The 15,331-nt window shown below is 36.2% G+C and overlaps 7 protein-coding genes across 10 annotated transcripts; 3 read left to right on the forward strand and 4 right to left on the reverse strand.

Annotated features, from left to right (window-relative positions):
* Positions 1–1,705: 1,705 nt before the first annotated feature.
* Positions 1,706–2,086, reverse strand: LOC147941719 (uncharacterized). Its single transcript, XM_087458615.1, has one exon. It carries the CDS (start codon positions 2,084–2,086, stop codon positions 1,706–1,708), a length of 381 nt encoding a protein of 126 aa, XP_087314741.1.
* Positions 2,087–2,174: 88 nt separating this feature from the next.
* Positions 2,175–2,903, reverse strand: LOC147941720 (uncharacterized). Its single transcript, XM_087458616.1, has one exon. The coding sequence runs from the start codon at positions 2,901–2,903 to the stop codon at positions 2,175–2,177; it is 729 nt and encodes a 242-aa protein (XP_087314742.1).
* Positions 2,904–3,331: 428 nt separating this feature from the next.
* On the forward strand, positions 3,332–4,402 carry LOC147941721 (uncharacterized). The gene is made up of 4 exons (XM_087458618.1): positions 3,332–3,435; positions 3,675–3,751; positions 3,796–3,992; positions 4,046–4,402. The coding sequence occupies exons 1-4, from the start codon at positions 3,332–3,334 to the stop codon at positions 4,400–4,402; spliced, it is 735 nt and encodes a 244-aa protein (XP_087314744.1).
* A 2,339-nt stretch (positions 4,403–6,741) lies between these two features.
* On the reverse strand, positions 6,742–9,293 carry LOC104702311 (endoglucanase 10). Its single transcript, XM_010418155.2, has 6 exons — positions 8,715–9,293; positions 8,339–8,622; positions 7,809–8,243; positions 7,579–7,717; positions 7,329–7,495; positions 6,742–7,242 (listed from the first exon to the last, which is right to left on the reverse strand). Exons 1-6 carry the CDS (start codon positions 8,932–8,934, stop codon positions 6,910–6,912), a joined length of 1,578 nt encoding a protein of 525 aa, XP_010416457.2. The 5' UTR covers positions 8,935–9,293; the 3' UTR covers positions 6,742–6,909.
* A 441-nt stretch (positions 9,294–9,734) lies between these two features.
* Positions 9,735–11,364, forward strand: LOC104702313 (L10-interacting MYB domain-containing protein-like). Of its 3 annotated transcripts, none has more exons than XM_010418157.3 (3): positions 9,735–9,857; positions 10,153–10,494; positions 10,562–11,364. In XM_010418157.3, the coding sequence occupies exons 2-3, from the start codon at positions 10,153–10,155 to the stop codon at positions 11,108–11,110; spliced, it is 891 nt and encodes a 296-aa protein (XP_010416459.1). In that variant the 5' UTR covers positions 9,735–9,857; the 3' UTR covers positions 11,111–11,364. The 3 variants fall into 3 exon arrangements, with proteins under 3 accessions (XP_010416459.1, XP_010416458.1, XP_010416460.1); XM_010418156.3 differs by having other exon boundaries at positions 9,770–9,857; positions 10,139–10,494; XM_010418158.3 differs by having other exon boundaries at positions 9,770–9,857; positions 10,139–10,494; positions 10,568–11,260.
* Positions 11,234–12,361, reverse strand: LOC104702314 (protein disulfide-isomerase LQY1, chloroplastic). Its single transcript, XM_010418159.3, has 5 exons — positions 12,049–12,361; positions 11,877–11,960; positions 11,748–11,799; positions 11,507–11,663; positions 11,234–11,410 (listed from the first exon to the last, which is right to left on the reverse strand). Exons 1-5 carry the CDS (start codon positions 12,208–12,210, stop codon positions 11,389–11,391), a joined length of 477 nt encoding a protein of 158 aa, XP_010416461.1. The 5' UTR covers positions 12,211–12,361; the 3' UTR covers positions 11,234–11,388.
* Positions 12,362–12,555: 194 nt separating this feature from the next.
* On the forward strand, positions 12,556–14,256 carry LOC104702315 (putative HVA22-like protein g). Of its 2 annotated transcripts, none has more exons than XM_087456982.1 (7): positions 12,556–12,723; positions 12,869–12,912; positions 13,010–13,108; positions 13,212–13,268; positions 13,356–13,419; positions 13,514–13,720; positions 13,989–14,256. In XM_087456982.1, exons 2-7 carry the CDS (start codon positions 12,881–12,883, stop codon positions 14,061–14,063), a joined length of 534 nt encoding a protein of 177 aa, XP_087313108.1. In that variant the 5' UTR covers positions 12,556–12,723; positions 12,869–12,880; the 3' UTR covers positions 14,064–14,256. The 2 variants fall into 2 exon arrangements, with proteins under 2 accessions (XP_087313108.1, XP_010416462.1); XM_010418160.3 differs by having other exon boundaries at positions 12,583–12,723; positions 12,872–12,912.
* Positions 14,257–15,331: the final 1,075 nt, after the last annotated feature.

Genomic DNA, 15,331 nt, shown 5'->3' on the forward strand with positions numbered 1-15,331 from the left:
ATTATAAATGATTTTATATCTTGAAAATAATTATAAATGATTTTATATCTTGAAAATAATTATAAATGATTTTTATTAAACTATTTACTTTAGCTTGAGAAATAAAAAGTAACTAATTATAAGAATGAATATATTAGAGATATATAAAAAATATTTTGATATTGAATAGAATATTTCTTTTAATCATGAAAACCTATAAATGATTTAGTATAATAATTTATTATTTTTTTTTATTTTAATTTAGAATATATTTTTTTTTTGTTAGTGTTGGTCAACGCCAGAGTCAACGTCGGTCCTCGCCGGAATCAGTTGACCGGTGTACTGGCATATATGTCTATGATGTTGACCGCATAACATCATATAGTTTATGCATGTGGTCATGTAATAAATATACTTCGTGTAGTTGAGTATACAATAATATACTTGGCATATGTGACCATGTATTCATCAATACTTCGTGTACCTAGCCATTTTTTTTCCATTTTAATTTATTTTTATCAATCATCATAAATAATTAAATTAATTAAACAAGTATTTAAATTAAACCAGTACTCCCTCCGTATTGATTTAATTGTCGTTTTAGGTTTGTTTTCATGTTTTAAATTACTTGTATTTCACACTTATCAGTGTAAGTTTTGTAAAAGAATCTCAATTATAGCCTCACGTCTAAGACAATCTCAAGAGTCACTTTTAAAATTTATGTTGTTTGTAAGGTTAAAATAGACAACTTACTTATTTTCTTAATCTACTCAAAACAACCTATAACGTCAATTAAATAAATACAGAGAGAGTATAATTTAACTATTTTACGTTGACGGATATTACTGTTCCGTCATCTTTTATAGCGGTACAAACAGAAAAGTTAATTTTAAGGTTTAAAATGTAAGCGAAATCATTTTAAAGGTTTATAGTGTTAGTGAAATTATCTCGAAATTTAAAATACTACTCAGTAATACTTTGAAGGTTTAAAATGTGATTTTTCCATATTCAAAATCTATAAACATACAATTTCGAGAGGTAAACTACAAATTACATAAAGACAATAAATCGGTATTACTTAAACCGTGATTTATATTTATTGCAAATGGTATGAATATTACTTGATGTATATTTGACTAGTGAATACGAGAGTTATGAATATTTAGTTGATAGCATACATGTCTCACTAATATTAGTATAAATTTGTGACTTTTCAGCACGTTTTTTTAGATGACAACGACAGATCAAAATGAGATGAATATTCTTTAACTAACGCAAATATATCTTCTTAAATTTTATGATCATGCTCTATAATTAGCAAAATGGCCAAACCACCATATTTATAAATTATAAGTCTGATATCTAATCCCCTTAAAGGTCACGAGAATGGATTCTTTTTGATGTGAAAGTAGGTTTTGATCTACAAATGCTGGTAGCCGATAATCATCATCAGAGTGACCACAAACAAGTTCTTACTTCTTAAGTACGTAAATGAAGAAAATAGGATGGATTGAGAAAATTTGAAGGGCGGAACGTTGAGATGTTTTTTTTCTTTGGACATCATCCTATTATGATGGTTTTCAAGATTATGGTATGTAATCATTAGTCCGTCATCCATCAGTTATGTACCATGAAAAAGATCATCTAGAGTAGTTGTCTTGTTTGTTTGTTTGTTTTTTTTTTTGAACGTAAAGCATTTTCAATTAGAACTTAGGGGATCCCGAACTTAGGGTTGCTTATACAAAAGGAGAGTCTCCTTTGCCAGTAGATCAGCTTGGCAATTCTGAGTACGGAAAATGAAAATAAAAGAGCAACAATTAAACTGAGAGGATAGTGAGAGGACATCGTGGAGAGTCCCATGAAGTTCCTTCTGTTGGAGCTTCTGATTAAGAGCTTGGACTAGCGTGAGCGAGTCGGAAGCGAAAGAGATGTCTCTAATGTTCGATTCAATTGCAACTCCTTCCGCGGTAAGAGTTGCCAGTGCTTCAACCATCAAAAGGGAGCCCACATGATTCATCGAGGCTGAACCTTCCCCTATAACCTGATCAGACTGATATTTGATCACCCAGCCAAAACCAGCTACACCGTCACACCAGGAGGCGTCCATGAAACAGGTTAGGTTAGTCCGGGGAAGGGGAGGTTGACGAGCCGTCTTGGGGGGAGGGGGGGGGTGGTGCGGATCTGGGATGGGAGGATTAAGCATTCTGCCATTCTTTGGCTCTTGCCAAGGCTAGAAACAATGTTTCCTCCGCAGAGATCCGTTTTTTGCTGAAGACTAATTGATTTCGAGTAGTCCAGACTGACCAAAAGAGCCAAGGGGAGAGTGGTCCAGCTCCAATACCAGTTAGAGGTAAACATATGAGTCTATTTGCTTTTTTGATTCCCTCCTTAGTTGAGGTAATGGTGTCCAGTTGTATTGATGATTTTACTAGAATCAGGGACAAGATCCGACGCACAAAGACACAGTGGAAAAATAGATGGAGGGTCGTTTCCTCTTCATCGCAATGTGGGCATTTTTCTGAGTCACTGATTGTCTGGTGAAGGAGGTTTGCACCTACCGGGAGAGCGTTCTGCGCGGCTTTCCAAAGGAGCAATTTGGTTTTTGGAGAGGTCTTGAGAGACAAGATATTGTTTTGCCAGCTGAAAGGATCTGCACTTCTATAACAAACTTGGGTATCATCTGGAGGGTCGTCATCGGAATTGGTAGATTCAAAGTATCCAGATTTGGCAGTGTAGAGTCCGTCTTTAGTAGGTAACCAGGCCCAAACGTCCTCTGCTCCTCTTATACTTGGTTTTATCAACAATATCTCCTTCTCATAGATTGGTAGAATATGTCTAATGAGCTCTATGTTCCATTCCCTGGTATTTGGCAGGAGGAGGTCTGCAACTTTGAGGTTTTGTGAAGCTTCAGTTGGGGGTCCCATAGGAGCTAAATGAGTGGAGATAGACAGCCACGGGGTTCTCCAGATTGGGATAGAGGCACCCAAACCTACTAACATGCTCAAATTGGATTTTAGTAGATCCCTACCCGTACAGATACTTTGCCATCCATGTGAGGCTGAGGACGAGACCCTGCATTCCAAGAGAGGTATCTATTTGTAATACTTTCCTAGGAGGACTTTAGCGAGGAGGGAATGCGGCTTTGTTAGCAATCTCCAGCTTAGCTTTGCTAGTAGTGCCTTGTTAAAATGTTTGATGTCCTTGATCCCCAATGCTCCAAGCTTTGTTGGTTTTGTGATTTTCCTCCAAGCGATCCAAGACATCTTTTTCTTTTCAGTCTTCGTGTTCCACCAAAACCTTATAAGAGCTGACTGTACGCTTGCATAGTGATCCAGGTAGATGGAAGCACGACATGGTGTATGTTGGCATGGCTGATAGCACCAACTTGGGCATGGTAAGCTTCCTAGCCGTGGAGAGGAATCTCGACGACCAGTTGAGGGCTTTCTGTTTGATGCGGTAAACTATCGAGGTTAATAAATCCTTTTTCTTCCTGCCAAAAAGTTCAAGTAGGCCGAGATATTTACCTTGCCCTCCCTCCTTTTGAATTTCGAGTACCTCTTTTGCTTGTTCTTTCATGAGAGCTGGGGTTTTTGCAGAGAAAGTGATAGAGGATCTTGCATGATTGATCTTTTGTCCTGACGTTGCCTCATACTTATGTAGGATGTTTTTTAGTTTGCAAAAGCTATGTTGATCAGCTCAGATGAAGAACATGGTATCGTCCGCGAAGAAGAGGTCGTTGACTCTGGGGCTCTCCTTTGCAACCTTGATACCGGTTAGGTTTCCCTCTCTCTATCTCTCCACCAAATGATGAAAAAGGGGATGATACATATCTCTTGAGAAGGTTGCCAGGGTCCTTCGCTCAGATGTTCTCTTCCAAAGAAACTTGGAAGCAATTACGTTCTCACTTTGCCATTGTACCATGGAGTAGAACAGTTTGGTTCAAGGAAGCAGTGTCGCGATATTCGTTTATAACGTGGCTAGCTTTCCAAGGGAGATTACCTACTAAAATACAGGTTACAGAGTTGGGGGATGAATGTTTCTCCATGCTGTGTGCTTTGCTCAACAGGGATCGAAAGCCACGACCATCTCTTTTTCCACTGTGCTTTGGAAAGCGTTTGCAGGTCGAATCTTCCCGTCTCCTCTTTTGGGTTTAAGCTCTATCTCCACCTGGAGTCTACAAGTGGTGCACCCTCCAGTTCCCCACACTGCATCCATCGTCAAGTTGGTCCTTCAAGTCGCTTGTTATCTTAAATGGCGGGAAAGGAATGCTAGGCTCTTCACCAACGTCTTGACTTCTCCTGATGTGGTTCAAGACGGGGTGGATCGTACGATTCGTGATCGCCTGCTAGCTCTCCCAGGATCGACAACCTCTTCCTCCGCCCTTTTAACTTCTTATTTCGGTTGTATTAGTTTCCCTTTCTAATCTTGTTTTTTAATTTTTTTGTACAGAAAAACAGATAATTGGTATAAAATTTAATATTTTACCAAAAAAAAAAAACTGCCGTTTAGATGAACAAGGAGGAAAAAAATATGAATGGAGAGGAGAGGATGAGTGTCGAGCTGACAGTCCCCATTTTGGTCAAGCGTCGGAAACATCTCGGGATGGAAGATAGCTAAACCGGCGGCCGGTTTTACCGAAGAAGCCGGTATACTCACGAAGGCTGACACGGCCGTTACCGTCAACGTCCATTGCCCGGAAAAACTGACGTGCCAAATTCTTTTGTTCCTCGGTGCCGTTGTTGTAATAAGCAACCGCCGCTTCCCGGAGCTCTTCCATTATTGATGAGATTGTTGAGAGAGATAAGTGAATGGAGAATATATGTGAATGGATTATATATATCTGAATGGAGAATATCTTGTTGAAGGTACATGCATGTCAGCATGTGTGTGGATGTTATGAAGAGGAGACTTGCTTAAGTCGAAATGGTCAATGACTTAAACAAAATGAAAAAATATGTTTTTTAAAAATTTTATTTTAGAGGAAAAGTTTATATTAGTACATCTACATAATTATATACATCAACCCAGACTTTTTAAAATAATAATACATCAATTCTTGTATTCATTTAACAAGACAAACTTAACAAAGAGATAACTTCCATTAAATTTTATTTTTATTCAAAATATTAATATATAGATGATAAATTTTAAATACCAAAAAATAAAATCCTAAAAACTCCACAAATTTCTTTGTCTACAAAGATCTAAAAATACCAAAATATAGAATTAATATTATGTTAACAATATAAAATATAAAATTGTGCTATATTTTTATTGGTGATGCAAAAAATGAATAAGCATAGGATATGAACTATGATTTTTGAGCAGAGAAATGGTGGATGCTATGAAGTGGAGACTTGCTTAAAATCGAAATGTTGATGATTTTAGCAAAATGAAAAAAATCTGTTTTTTTTTTGTTTGAAAAGTCTATATTAGTATATCAACTAAAACTTATTTTTTAATAATACATCAATTTTGTGTATTCATATAACAACAAAAACTTAACAAAGATATAATTTCCATTACCTTTTATTTTTATTCAAAATATTAATATATGCATGATCAATTTTATATACCAAAATGTAAAATACTAAAAACTCCATAAATCTATTTAAAAAAATTAAAAATTTTAAAAATATAGAATTGATATTATGTTAACAATATAAAACATAGATTGTGCTATATTTTTATTGGTGATATAAAATATGAATAATTTATGATAAAATAATATATATATATATATATATAATTTATGACATTTCGATTTTAAGCAAGTCTCCTCTTCATAGCATCCACAATATATTTCCATTCGATTTTGGATTCTCAAAAATAACTGATAAGCATAGGATATGAACTACGATTTTTTAGCAGAGAAATTGTGGATGCTATGAAGAGAAGACTTGCTTCAAATCTAAATGTCAATGACTTAAGCAAAATGAAAAAATCTGTTTTTTTTTTTTTTTTTGTTAAAAATTCTATATACTATATTAGTAAACAAAAACTTATTTTTTAATAATACATCAATTTTTTGTATTCATATAATAACACAAACTTTTATTTTTATTCAAAGTATTAATATATAGATGATAAATTTTAAATACCAAAATGTAAAATCCTATAAACTCCAGAAATTTATAGAAAATTTGGCAAAGATACAAAGGAAACTTTGAGTTCTGGCCACCTCAGGAGATTGTTAATAGAAAACTAACGCTGTTAACGGGCTGTTACGGCGAATGGGGAAATCGGAATAGAAAAAATATATCGTGGTTTTTATATTTACTATAAATTTGTTTGTGTATTTTTTGGTAACGAAAAAGTTTGTGTATTTTTTTAGCAAATAATTTAGCCTGCAGTGTACCTAGATCAAAATCTAGATCTAATAAAATAGATCTTACAAAATAGATGTTTTTTCCATAAGTCATATTCAGAACATGATTTCATGGCATAATGTTTCATCCCAAAAGAAAACAAAATCTTTTAAAACTAATAAAACAATCACATATATAGTGCTTTAAATAAGAATTACAAAATAAACAAAAGAAATTTCAATCGGTGCTAGAGCACATGTCCAATTCTAGTTTGTGTGTATTTTCTGGTAACGAAAAAAAGGTTAGTATTTTTTTGGCGAATATTAAATAAGTAGTTGTATTTTTGAGGAATTTTCCCATTTTGCAAGTTGCAACATTGTTATTTTTTTTTTGTCATTGTGTGCATCAAATCAACTAGTCAACCTATGTTGTGTGTTGTAGCTCTGTACTTTGATTTATTTTTTGTCGAGAAGCTTTGTAACTTGATTAGACAACTAATTGTTTGTTTAACATTTATCAACATATCAACCAATACACAGCGTGTGAATAATACACAAACATTAAAAACAAAAGAAACAAAAAAAAAATACACGTAGCAATGTGATTTCAATAAAAAAATAGCTCACTTCAAAGATTGTAAAGCAGAAGAGGTAGTGACAAGACTAGACAAAAGACCAACGAGAAGTGCATTGTTGTAAGTGGTTGGCTCGTTCTGCATTGGGTTCTCTCGTGAGTCAGTGAACGTCTCGTTGAAGAAAGGTCCACCTACAAGTGCACCATATGCTATGTTTGGGTTTGGTTTCGTTGAGTTAAACCATTTGAAACCATCTAAGCACCCTGTGGTTGCATCTGTGGGAATCGAAGCTCCTCTATGATGCACAAACTCTGGGTATTTGTCTCCATAACCCACCACGAAGCTCGTTCCCAGCGGATTCTTCCCCAACATGTAATCAGCCTACAGGAAGAAACTCCAGTGAGTCTTCTTCTTTGAGTTGTTTTATATTGTTTGTGTATAGTTTTTCATATGTTGTTAGTAGTTACCTGTGATTTGGCGAAATCTCTGAGCTCTGTTGCTTTGAAGATTTTACCATCGCAAGATATTTTATGGATACGGGAAGTGAGCATGTAATCACTGAAAAGCGAGGCTAAGAATGCTGAAGACACAGATTGTTGCATCGAGTTCCATTCACTAACCCATACAAGACCACCTATTCAACAAGAACCAAACTTTATAAGAAATTGAGTCAAAAGAGGCTTTATGTTCTATATGCAATAATAAAGTAGAGATTACCGTTTGTTCTACTAGCTGTAGCTGTTGGAGACTTTGGTAAAAGCCCACACATGACAGCTTTAGCTGTGTCCCTGTAACTTCCAAGCCCTTTGCTTCCTGCTAAATCTTTTTTAAAGAAGAGTAATCTTGATAACAGTACCTGCAAAATGATTAAGAAGCATAAATCTCACCCAAGCGACAAAAAACAAAAAACAGAAAACAGAAATTCTCCAACTGGTGTTCAATCTAACCTGTGTTCCCGCAAGCTTGTTGTCCCAACTGAACCAAGTTGGATTTCCAAAACTAGCAAACTCATTCCCATGTTTAGACACATAGTCAACGTAAGTTTTGTCCTCTGTAGCATGGTACAACCAACTAGCTGCCCATAGTAACTCGTCCCCATACCCTGTCGAATTGTAAAACTTCTGAACCGCAGGTATATTAACACTGTAAGACCCTCGTTTAGTATCTGCAAAATCAAACAACTGCTTCGCATGCTTCAAAAGCGTGGCTGAATACTGAGGGTCACTATCTTTAAACACTAAAGAAGCAGAAGCCATAGCTGCAGCAGTTTCAGCAGCAACCTCAGTCCCTGGAGTATCAACATCAATTTTAGTAAGTGGTCTCTTCTCTTTCATGTCCTCAGGTCTCTCCCAGCATGGATGATCTAGTTTTGGATCTCCCACCTATAATACACAATCAAACATAATGAATCACAATAACTAAACAAGTGAGACTCATTTGCTTCCACATAGTAACACAAACAATTCAAAGTCCAAACCTGAATATAGAGGACATTATCAGAAGGATGAGCTTTGATAAGATAATCAGTAGTCCACCGAAGTGAGTCTTTAGCAGGATCTAATTGGTTGACAGCATCCATCTGATCACCATACTCAAGAATCGACCATGAAAGAACCGTAGCAGTGAAAGCCATAGGGAAACCAAACTTAATATGATCACCAGCATCATATAAGCCTTTGGAAAGATCAAGATCAGCTTCACTTCCATCTTTAAGACCTGAATCTCCTCTCCAAGGTATCTTATTGTTCACCAATTTACCAGCTAACATTGCACAAAAACGAATCAAAACTAAATAATAACTTGTCAGGTAAGTTAATCATCTAATGGAATCTCGAAACTAAGATGAAGTATACATTTCTGGATATCGAAGAACTGTAAAGACAACTTGAGAGCGTCGGCGTATTTTTTATCAATGGCGCCGGGAGGACCAGGAACAGGACCAGAACCATCAGGTTCACCGGATTTCTTCATTCTAGATTTGACGGTGTAAACGACGGCGAGGACAACAACAGCTAACACGATAATCGCGATGAACCAACCGCACCAACCTTTGGACTTTGATTTCTCCCCCATTTTCGAAATTCGTGGATTTTGATTTTTTAGATCCGAGGTTCAATGTAGCTGCATTCACTTAGTAGCTTCACGGATCTGTTGATGAAGATATGGGAAGGGAGCAAAGGTGATAGGTTGAATCAAAAAGGAAGGTGGAGAGAGGAGTCACTGCCCACACTTCTGCTTCTTCTTACTCAACTTTACAAAAAAAAAAAATCAAATCTCTCTAAAAATTAGTTTAAAAGTCGGTGGAGTATCAAGCGGGATTTCAGATCTAATTTTTTCTTTTTTTCCTTGTCTAGAATATGAAATCAAGGTTGTATTTATTCATTAATGTTAGCTATAAGGTGAATAATTACAGCTTTACCCCTTTTAACTTTAAAGGAAGCAAATGAGACGGGTACAACTGTTTATGTAAGTCAGTGTGTCACTGTCACAAATTGTCGGTCGCTATATCAATTTTTATTAGGTGTCCACATTTATAATATAATAGGAAAATAACTACATAATTTGTTTGTAAATAAAATTAGTAGGCCAACATTTTATATTGGGAAAAAAATTGGTACAACAGATTTAAGAAGTTGAATAAGGAGGCACAAGTGGGGTTAGTTAGTGGGTAGGCTTCATTTTTGTTGCCATTGGTTGCCATATCTCACCATGCAAGGCTTCCCCCTCTTGGTCGACTCTAGCCAGAGGTGTATGTATATATATGACCAGTATTGAGTCTATTGACCATTATGCCAATGAAAGACAAGGTAGAGAACTTGAGATTATTGGGTCTGGGCTTTACCAAGCATTAAACTAGCCCATTAGCGCGCCAACTTAATCCCTAAATCCGAACCTTTTTTTTTTTTTTTTTTTTTAAATCTCTAGAGATTCTGGCTCCCGTTTTCGTGCTCGGATCCATGGAGGACTGATCGTGTTATAATTTCATCTCCAGAGAGGTCAGTCTATAACAAGTTTCACACTTGCGTTTTTTTTTCTCTTCAGATTTTGTTCTGAAATCGCCGGATGATGAGTTTATTTCGTGATCACACCATAATTAGCTGAATTTCTTAGAAATTGCTATGATCCTTTTGATTTTGTTATGCACCACCAGAAAGTAACTGGTAAGGTGTTAGCGTCATTTTAAATAAGTGTCACTGTGTCAGGTGTAAAGTCTCTGTCTTTGTGCTTATCTTGTGATAGATACCGGCTGGCTGGCTGATGTCTTATTATTATTAAGTCTATGAATCACAGATGCTGATAGCTAACGAGCAACAACTAAAGCAAGATCGATCGAGAAAAAGATGGACTCCGTTTCTTGACAAGGTTTTAGCTGACTTGGTGGTTAAACAGATTCAATCAGGAAACAGACATAACAACGTTTTCGATAGCAAAACATGGAATAACATACGCCGTGAATTCAACGAGCAGACGGAGCTTAACTTCAACAATGTTCAATTGAGGAAACATCTTGCTGTTCTGAGACAACGCTATAACACTCTTGAATCATCTCATTCTCATGTTCAAAACGAATCTGTTCTCGAAGAAGATACAAGATGTATCTTGGGGTTTGACTTGTTGGAAGAAGATTCTGGTGTAAGCTAACTTACTTTTATCCACTTTAGGTTCATGCATTATGTTTTATTGCGGTTTTCTCACACAGGTGCAGCCTAGGAGTGAACCAGTTAAAGTTAAGGACTGTCCCATTTATGAGCAGCTTTGCACTATATTTGGTGATGATTCCGTTGATGGTAGATATGCTCAGTCAAGTCACTTTGAAGGATTAGAAGAATCCATGGCAAATCAATCCTCGGAGAATGTATCAACACCAACTTTAGCGCAAGCGGACACAAACCTGGTAGATAGAAAAAGGAAGAGAGAACCTGATTCAAAGACCTCTTTAGGACCGAGCCATATTGATCCAGATGCTTTGGAAAAAATGGCAGGTGCTTTGTCGGACATGGTAACTGCTTTTAGATCAAGGATGGCTGATTCCGTAACGCAAGAGGACAGATTTAGTATTACAAACTGTATCAATGTGCTTGACGAGATAGAGAACGTGGATGAAGGCGTCTATTTTGCAGCTTTAGACCTTTTTGAGAACCCTGGTCTTAGGGAGACGTTCCTATCTCTTAATAGTAACAAGTTACGGTTAACATGGTTACAAGGCAAATGCAGGAAACTTTCTCCTTCAGTTTCACTGGAAGGTTGACTTCAACCTATATATATATATATATATATATATATGTAGCTAGCTCATTGTTGTTGCAAGTAAAAACAATAAAAAATAGTATCAGCAAGATGAAGATACATGTTGTTATGTCATGCTACTTCATTACAACGGAAGAAACATTTTGATTGATCTCTTTGATACAACATGTTGTTCTGTCATATGCTTGGTGAACAAAACAGCATTGTACAATGAAGAAATGTGAGAAGGGAGGAAAAAAAGATACTTTGATCTGTTTTCTCTAGTGCAAAGACATTTATTTAGTCATCGTCCTTGAACTCCCTGACCATATACGAAAAAAAAAGAAGAGAATTGAGTAAATATCTCTACAATGTGCAACAAAACAAACAGAGTAGCTTTGAATTATCATATTAGTACCTTCGATCAAGGTATCGAGGTTGAACACCAGAGCCTTGACAAGTAGTGCAAGTTAAAGAACCAGCACCATCACAGTTGATGCAGTTGGAGACTTCTTTCTCTCCACCACCAAGCTCTACTGTCACATTACCACTTCCCACACACAATCTACATTTCTCTGCTCCACAAATTAAACAAACAGCATCAACAAAAACAACAACTTTGATAGAGAGTTATAAGAGAAGCAATAATAGAAACGTACGAGCTCCGGTTCCATTGCAGGGAAAACAAGGTTGAGTATTCTCTCGCTTAGACTTCAAAAACGCAAAACAATGTTAAAACTTTCAAAATCTCAATCGATTAATTCGAGAAGTGAATCTGAAAGGCTTACGGCATTGTCGATTTGAGTTTCGTAGAACACAGGGATTCCAATTCCTAACGCGACGCTAGCGACGCCAACAGATATTGCGACTACCTAAAAAAAAAATTACGAAAAACCGAAATTGAGAATCGAATTGAAGTGGTGAGAAGAGAGAAATAAAGAGGATGAGAATCAAAAGTACCGTGTTGGGATCGAGTTCAGCTTTGATTCGGGGATAAGATGTTGTTGTTGTTGCCGGAGACCGGAGATTCTTCGCGGAGAATGACGACGGAGTGAAATTGATTGGACGGTGGATGAACGGGGAGTGAAGAAGACGAGGCGGAGACGGTGCTGAAACTGGCATTTCGATTTCGATGTTGTGTGGAAAGCTATGGAGAACGATAGCTTAAGCGCGCGCGAAGATGAGAGGAGGAGGGAGCAAGAAGAAGAAGAAGAAGATGAACCAGTGGTTTTGGGTTAATCTCAGCCACTAGATCATTTATTCGTTAGCGGCTAAGATTTGTTCACGTGGCTTTATCCATTATTATACTTCGAAAAGGGAGCAATCCAGTGCGGAAAGGATACGGTACACCCTCTAATCAAAAGTAGAAGATCGTAACCGTCATATCAAAATCCAACGGCTGCTAAACCTTTTTTAAAGATGTTTGTTAACGTATCATATGGAGCCCGCAACGCACTGTTTCAAGTTAAAACTGTCAAGCAGAGAACAAAATATATATATATTTGGAGAAAAAAGGATTCGCAAGTCACTATCCCGATACGATACGATCTTACCGTTTTTGCTAGCTTCTCCTTTCGCACAAGTCACTATCCGTAACCGTCGCCTGCCGCATCATCACGTCGTCTCATAAGATAGGTATAGTATATGTTATAGTTTCAATCGTCTTAAAACGTTGCATTTTATCAATGCTTACTTAAATTGTTTTGTCTTTGTGTCTCGGAATTGGATATGGTTGATAGCAGATTCGTTTTTTTTTTTTTTTTTTTTTGTATACGTGTAGCAGGTGATCACAATGATTGGATCGTTTCTGACAAGAGGGCTTTTGTATGTCCCTCAATGACTTTAATTTGACATCTTCTTTTGTGTTCCTAGAGACAGTTGTATAATCAAACGAACTAATGGTGGTTTTAATTATTGACAGAATGGTGTTTGGATATGCGTATCCTGCTTATGAGTGCTACAAGACGGTTGAACTCAACAAGCCTGAGATTGAAAACCTTCAGTTCTGGTGCCAATATTGGTAGATATATGATGAGCGTCTCATATACAATTCTTTTCTTGATCTTTACCTTTTAAGGTTCCTAAATCTTGCTTGCTTGCGTCCTCTCAAAACATCTTTGTAGGATTATTGTAGCTGTTTTAACGATTTCCGAACGAGTTGGTGATGCTCTTGTTTCCTGGTAAGTTAATTGTTATTGGTTTTTTAGTACTTTTGTTAGTAACAAATATTTTCACTGTTCTTATTATACTTTGTTTTCATTGTGAAGGTTACCGATGTATAGCGAGGCAAAGTTGGCATTCTTTATTTATCTCTGGTTCCCCAAGACCAAAGTAAGTAAAGCCAGTGAGATACAAAACATATCTTTTTGATTCAACTGGCTTTCTCTCTAATTTGATATCCTCTCATGTGTGTTTACCTTTTCAGGGAACTACATATGTGTACGATTCTTTCTTCAGGCCATACATCTCAAAGCATGAAGATGAAATTGACCGCAGCTTGATAGAGGTACGGACTAGAGCTGGGAATATGGCAATGATATATCTCCAAAAAGCAATCAACCATGGACACACAAGATTCTTTGAGATCTTGCAGTATATTTCCGAACAATCTACACCAAAATCTAAGTCTGAGGTAATTAAATAATTCTTTTCACCTCTCTCTACGCATCAGGGCCGGTGTAAGAATCCCAAAAATGGTTAAAGTCCCAGTTCATTTTTGAAAAACGGGCCTTAATTACATATAAAAAATTTCTGAAATTTATTTTTGGTTTTAAAATACATGTAATTTTGATATAGTCTCAGTGCAAATGCACTTGTTGCACAACGCATATATATAGTATTTAACATGTGAGTTAAAGTTCTCTAAAAGATCTTTACTATTTTTTTCTATTTGTGAACAGGAAAAGAAACAGACAACAACACCTGAAGTTGGTGATCCAATCCTTAAGGTGAAAGAAAACGAAGCTACCAAGTGAGGTAGAGACTCATCCAAGAGGAAAACACTTAGAATGACTCGTGAATACACATTGTACTAACTATGTATCATTCATCTTCTTTCTTTTAGTCGCTAATAGGAGGAATAAATCATACTATGTGGATTAGTGTTACTTAATTTCATATGTCAAATGTAAATTGCTTCGGAGGATAAATAAAGTACCTTTTAATCCATTGAATTATTAGATTTTGGTTTTGACATATACCTAAACGTAAATGCTTCACCCAATCCCTTATCAAGCCCACATGTTTCCACTCTCTGTATCTAGCAGGCCGGATGTAAACCGAACCGTCAAAACCCACAATATTATCTCTGACTCTCAGTCCGTTGTGGATCAGGTTAAATGTGACGGGTAGCGAAATGGATAAAACCGCTTTAACATCCCTGCTCAAATACTTTATTTTAAAATTCAAAGAAACTATACTTGGTCAATAGTACATTTGTGTTACACAAATGATAAAAGAAAAAAGAAAAAAACAGAACACTCTGCAAAGTAATTTATAAAACGAAAGGGGTTAAACATAAAAATAATATATAACCATAGGACCACGCACGGCTACAAGTTGTGACATATCATCATTTTGTGGAAAAATACATAAACATTTACAAAATATCTAACTGTGTATATCTAATACGGCATTGTATTTATTGTACATACAAAATAACCAATTTGATCAGATAATACGTGTAAAAAGAAGACCACAACGAATACAGAGATTCATAAATTAATACGTTGTGTAGAGAGACCAATAATTGAAAGAAGGATATGCAACGGAATGATTGATGAGTCCACTATAAAAATTAGGGACCATACTTGAATGATAGTTGTTGTATATCTATCTACTTGCATTTATTGATATGAAGCTTGTACTTGTTGTATGCTCCAGTGTGAAACTAAAGAGTGTCAGCAAGAAGAACCCATCTTCTTCTTCTTATTATTTTTTTCACCACTTTGTTTAATTCTCCACAAGCCATCCCTGACGCGATATATATCCCAATTTGGACTCTCTAACTATAAAAAGCAACTCACCAACAAACAAATACAATTTTTAGGTGGTAAAGACCAAAACCAGGTCTCGTTTTCTCTCATCTAATTTTCTACAAGTTATTTGATTACAGAATGAGTGTGTGAAAAGAATTACATTGCAGTTGTTACAAGTATTCTAGTATTAAAGTAGACCACATGCTTTTCATACATACTGCATCAGTATAACAATGTATTATTCCACGTACACTTTCGTGACAGTT

The sequence above is a fragment of the Camelina sativa genome, chromosome 7 (assembly GCF_030686135.1).
Source record: "Camelina sativa cultivar CO46 ecotype springtype chromosome 7, ASM3068613v1".
NCBI classification, from domain to species: Eukaryota; Viridiplantae; Streptophyta; class Magnoliopsida; order Brassicales; family Brassicaceae; genus Camelina; species Camelina sativa.

Coding starts and splice junctions, on each gene's coding strand:
- LOC147941719 (XM_087458615.1), bottom strand. CDS start 2,086: ATGGACGCCTCCTGGTGTGACGGTGTAGCTGGTTTTGGCTGGGTGATC.
- LOC104702311 (XM_010418155.2), bottom strand. CDS start 8,934: ATGGGGGAGAAATCAAAGTCCAAAGGTTGGTGCGGTTGGTTCATCGCG. Junction 8,244..8,338: donor ATAATGTCCTCTATATTCAG/GTTTGGACTTTG, acceptor TGTGTATTATAG/GTGGGAGATCCAAAACTAGA. Junction 7,718..7,808: donor ACAAGCTTGCGGGAACACAG/GTTAGATTGAAC, acceptor ATCATTTTGCAG/GTACTGTTATCAAGATTACT.
- LOC104702315 (XM_087456982.1), top strand. CDS start 12,881: ATGATTGGATCGTTTCTGACAAGAGGGCTTTT. Junction 13,109..13,211: donor CAGTTCTGGTGCCAATATTG/GTAGATATATGA, acceptor ACATCTTTGTAG/GATTATTGTAGCTGTTTTAA. Junction 13,420..13,513: donor TCTGGTTCCCCAAGACCAAA/GTAAGTAAAGCC, acceptor TTACCTTTTCAG/GGAACTACATATGTGTACGA.
- LOC104702314 (XM_010418159.3), bottom strand. CDS start 12,210: ATGCCAGTTTCAGCACCGTCTCCGCCTCGTCTTCTTCACTCCCCGTTC. Junction 11,961..12,048: donor CTGAACTCGATCCCAACACG/GTACTTTTGATT, acceptor TTTTTTTTTTAG/GTAGTCGCAATATCTGTTGG. Junction 11,664..11,747: donor CTGCAATGGAACCGGAGCTC/GTACGTTTCTAT, acceptor TTTGTGGAGCAG/AGAAATGTAGATTGTGTGTG.
- LOC147941720 (XM_087458616.1), bottom strand. CDS start 2,903: ATGGGACCCCCAACTGAAGCTTCACAAAACCTCAAAGTTGCAGACCTC.
- LOC104702313 (XM_010418157.3), top strand. CDS start 10,153: ATGCTGATAGCTAACGAGCAACAACTAAAGCAAGATCGATCGAGAAAA. Junction 10,495..10,561: donor TGTTGGAAGAAGATTCTGGT/GTAAGCTAACTT, acceptor TTTCTCACACAG/GTGCAGCCTAGGAGTGAACC.
- LOC147941721 (XM_087458618.1), top strand. CDS start 3,332: ATGGTGTATGTTGGCATGGCTGATAGCACCAACTTGGGCATGGTAAGC. Junction 3,436..3,674: donor AGGGCTTTCTGTTTGATGCG/GTAAACTATCGA, acceptor TATGTTGATCAG/CTCAGATGAAGAACATGGTA. Junction 3,752..3,795: donor CCTTTGCAACCTTGATACCG/GTTAGGTTTCCC, acceptor ATGATGAAAAAG/GGGATGATACATATCTCTTG.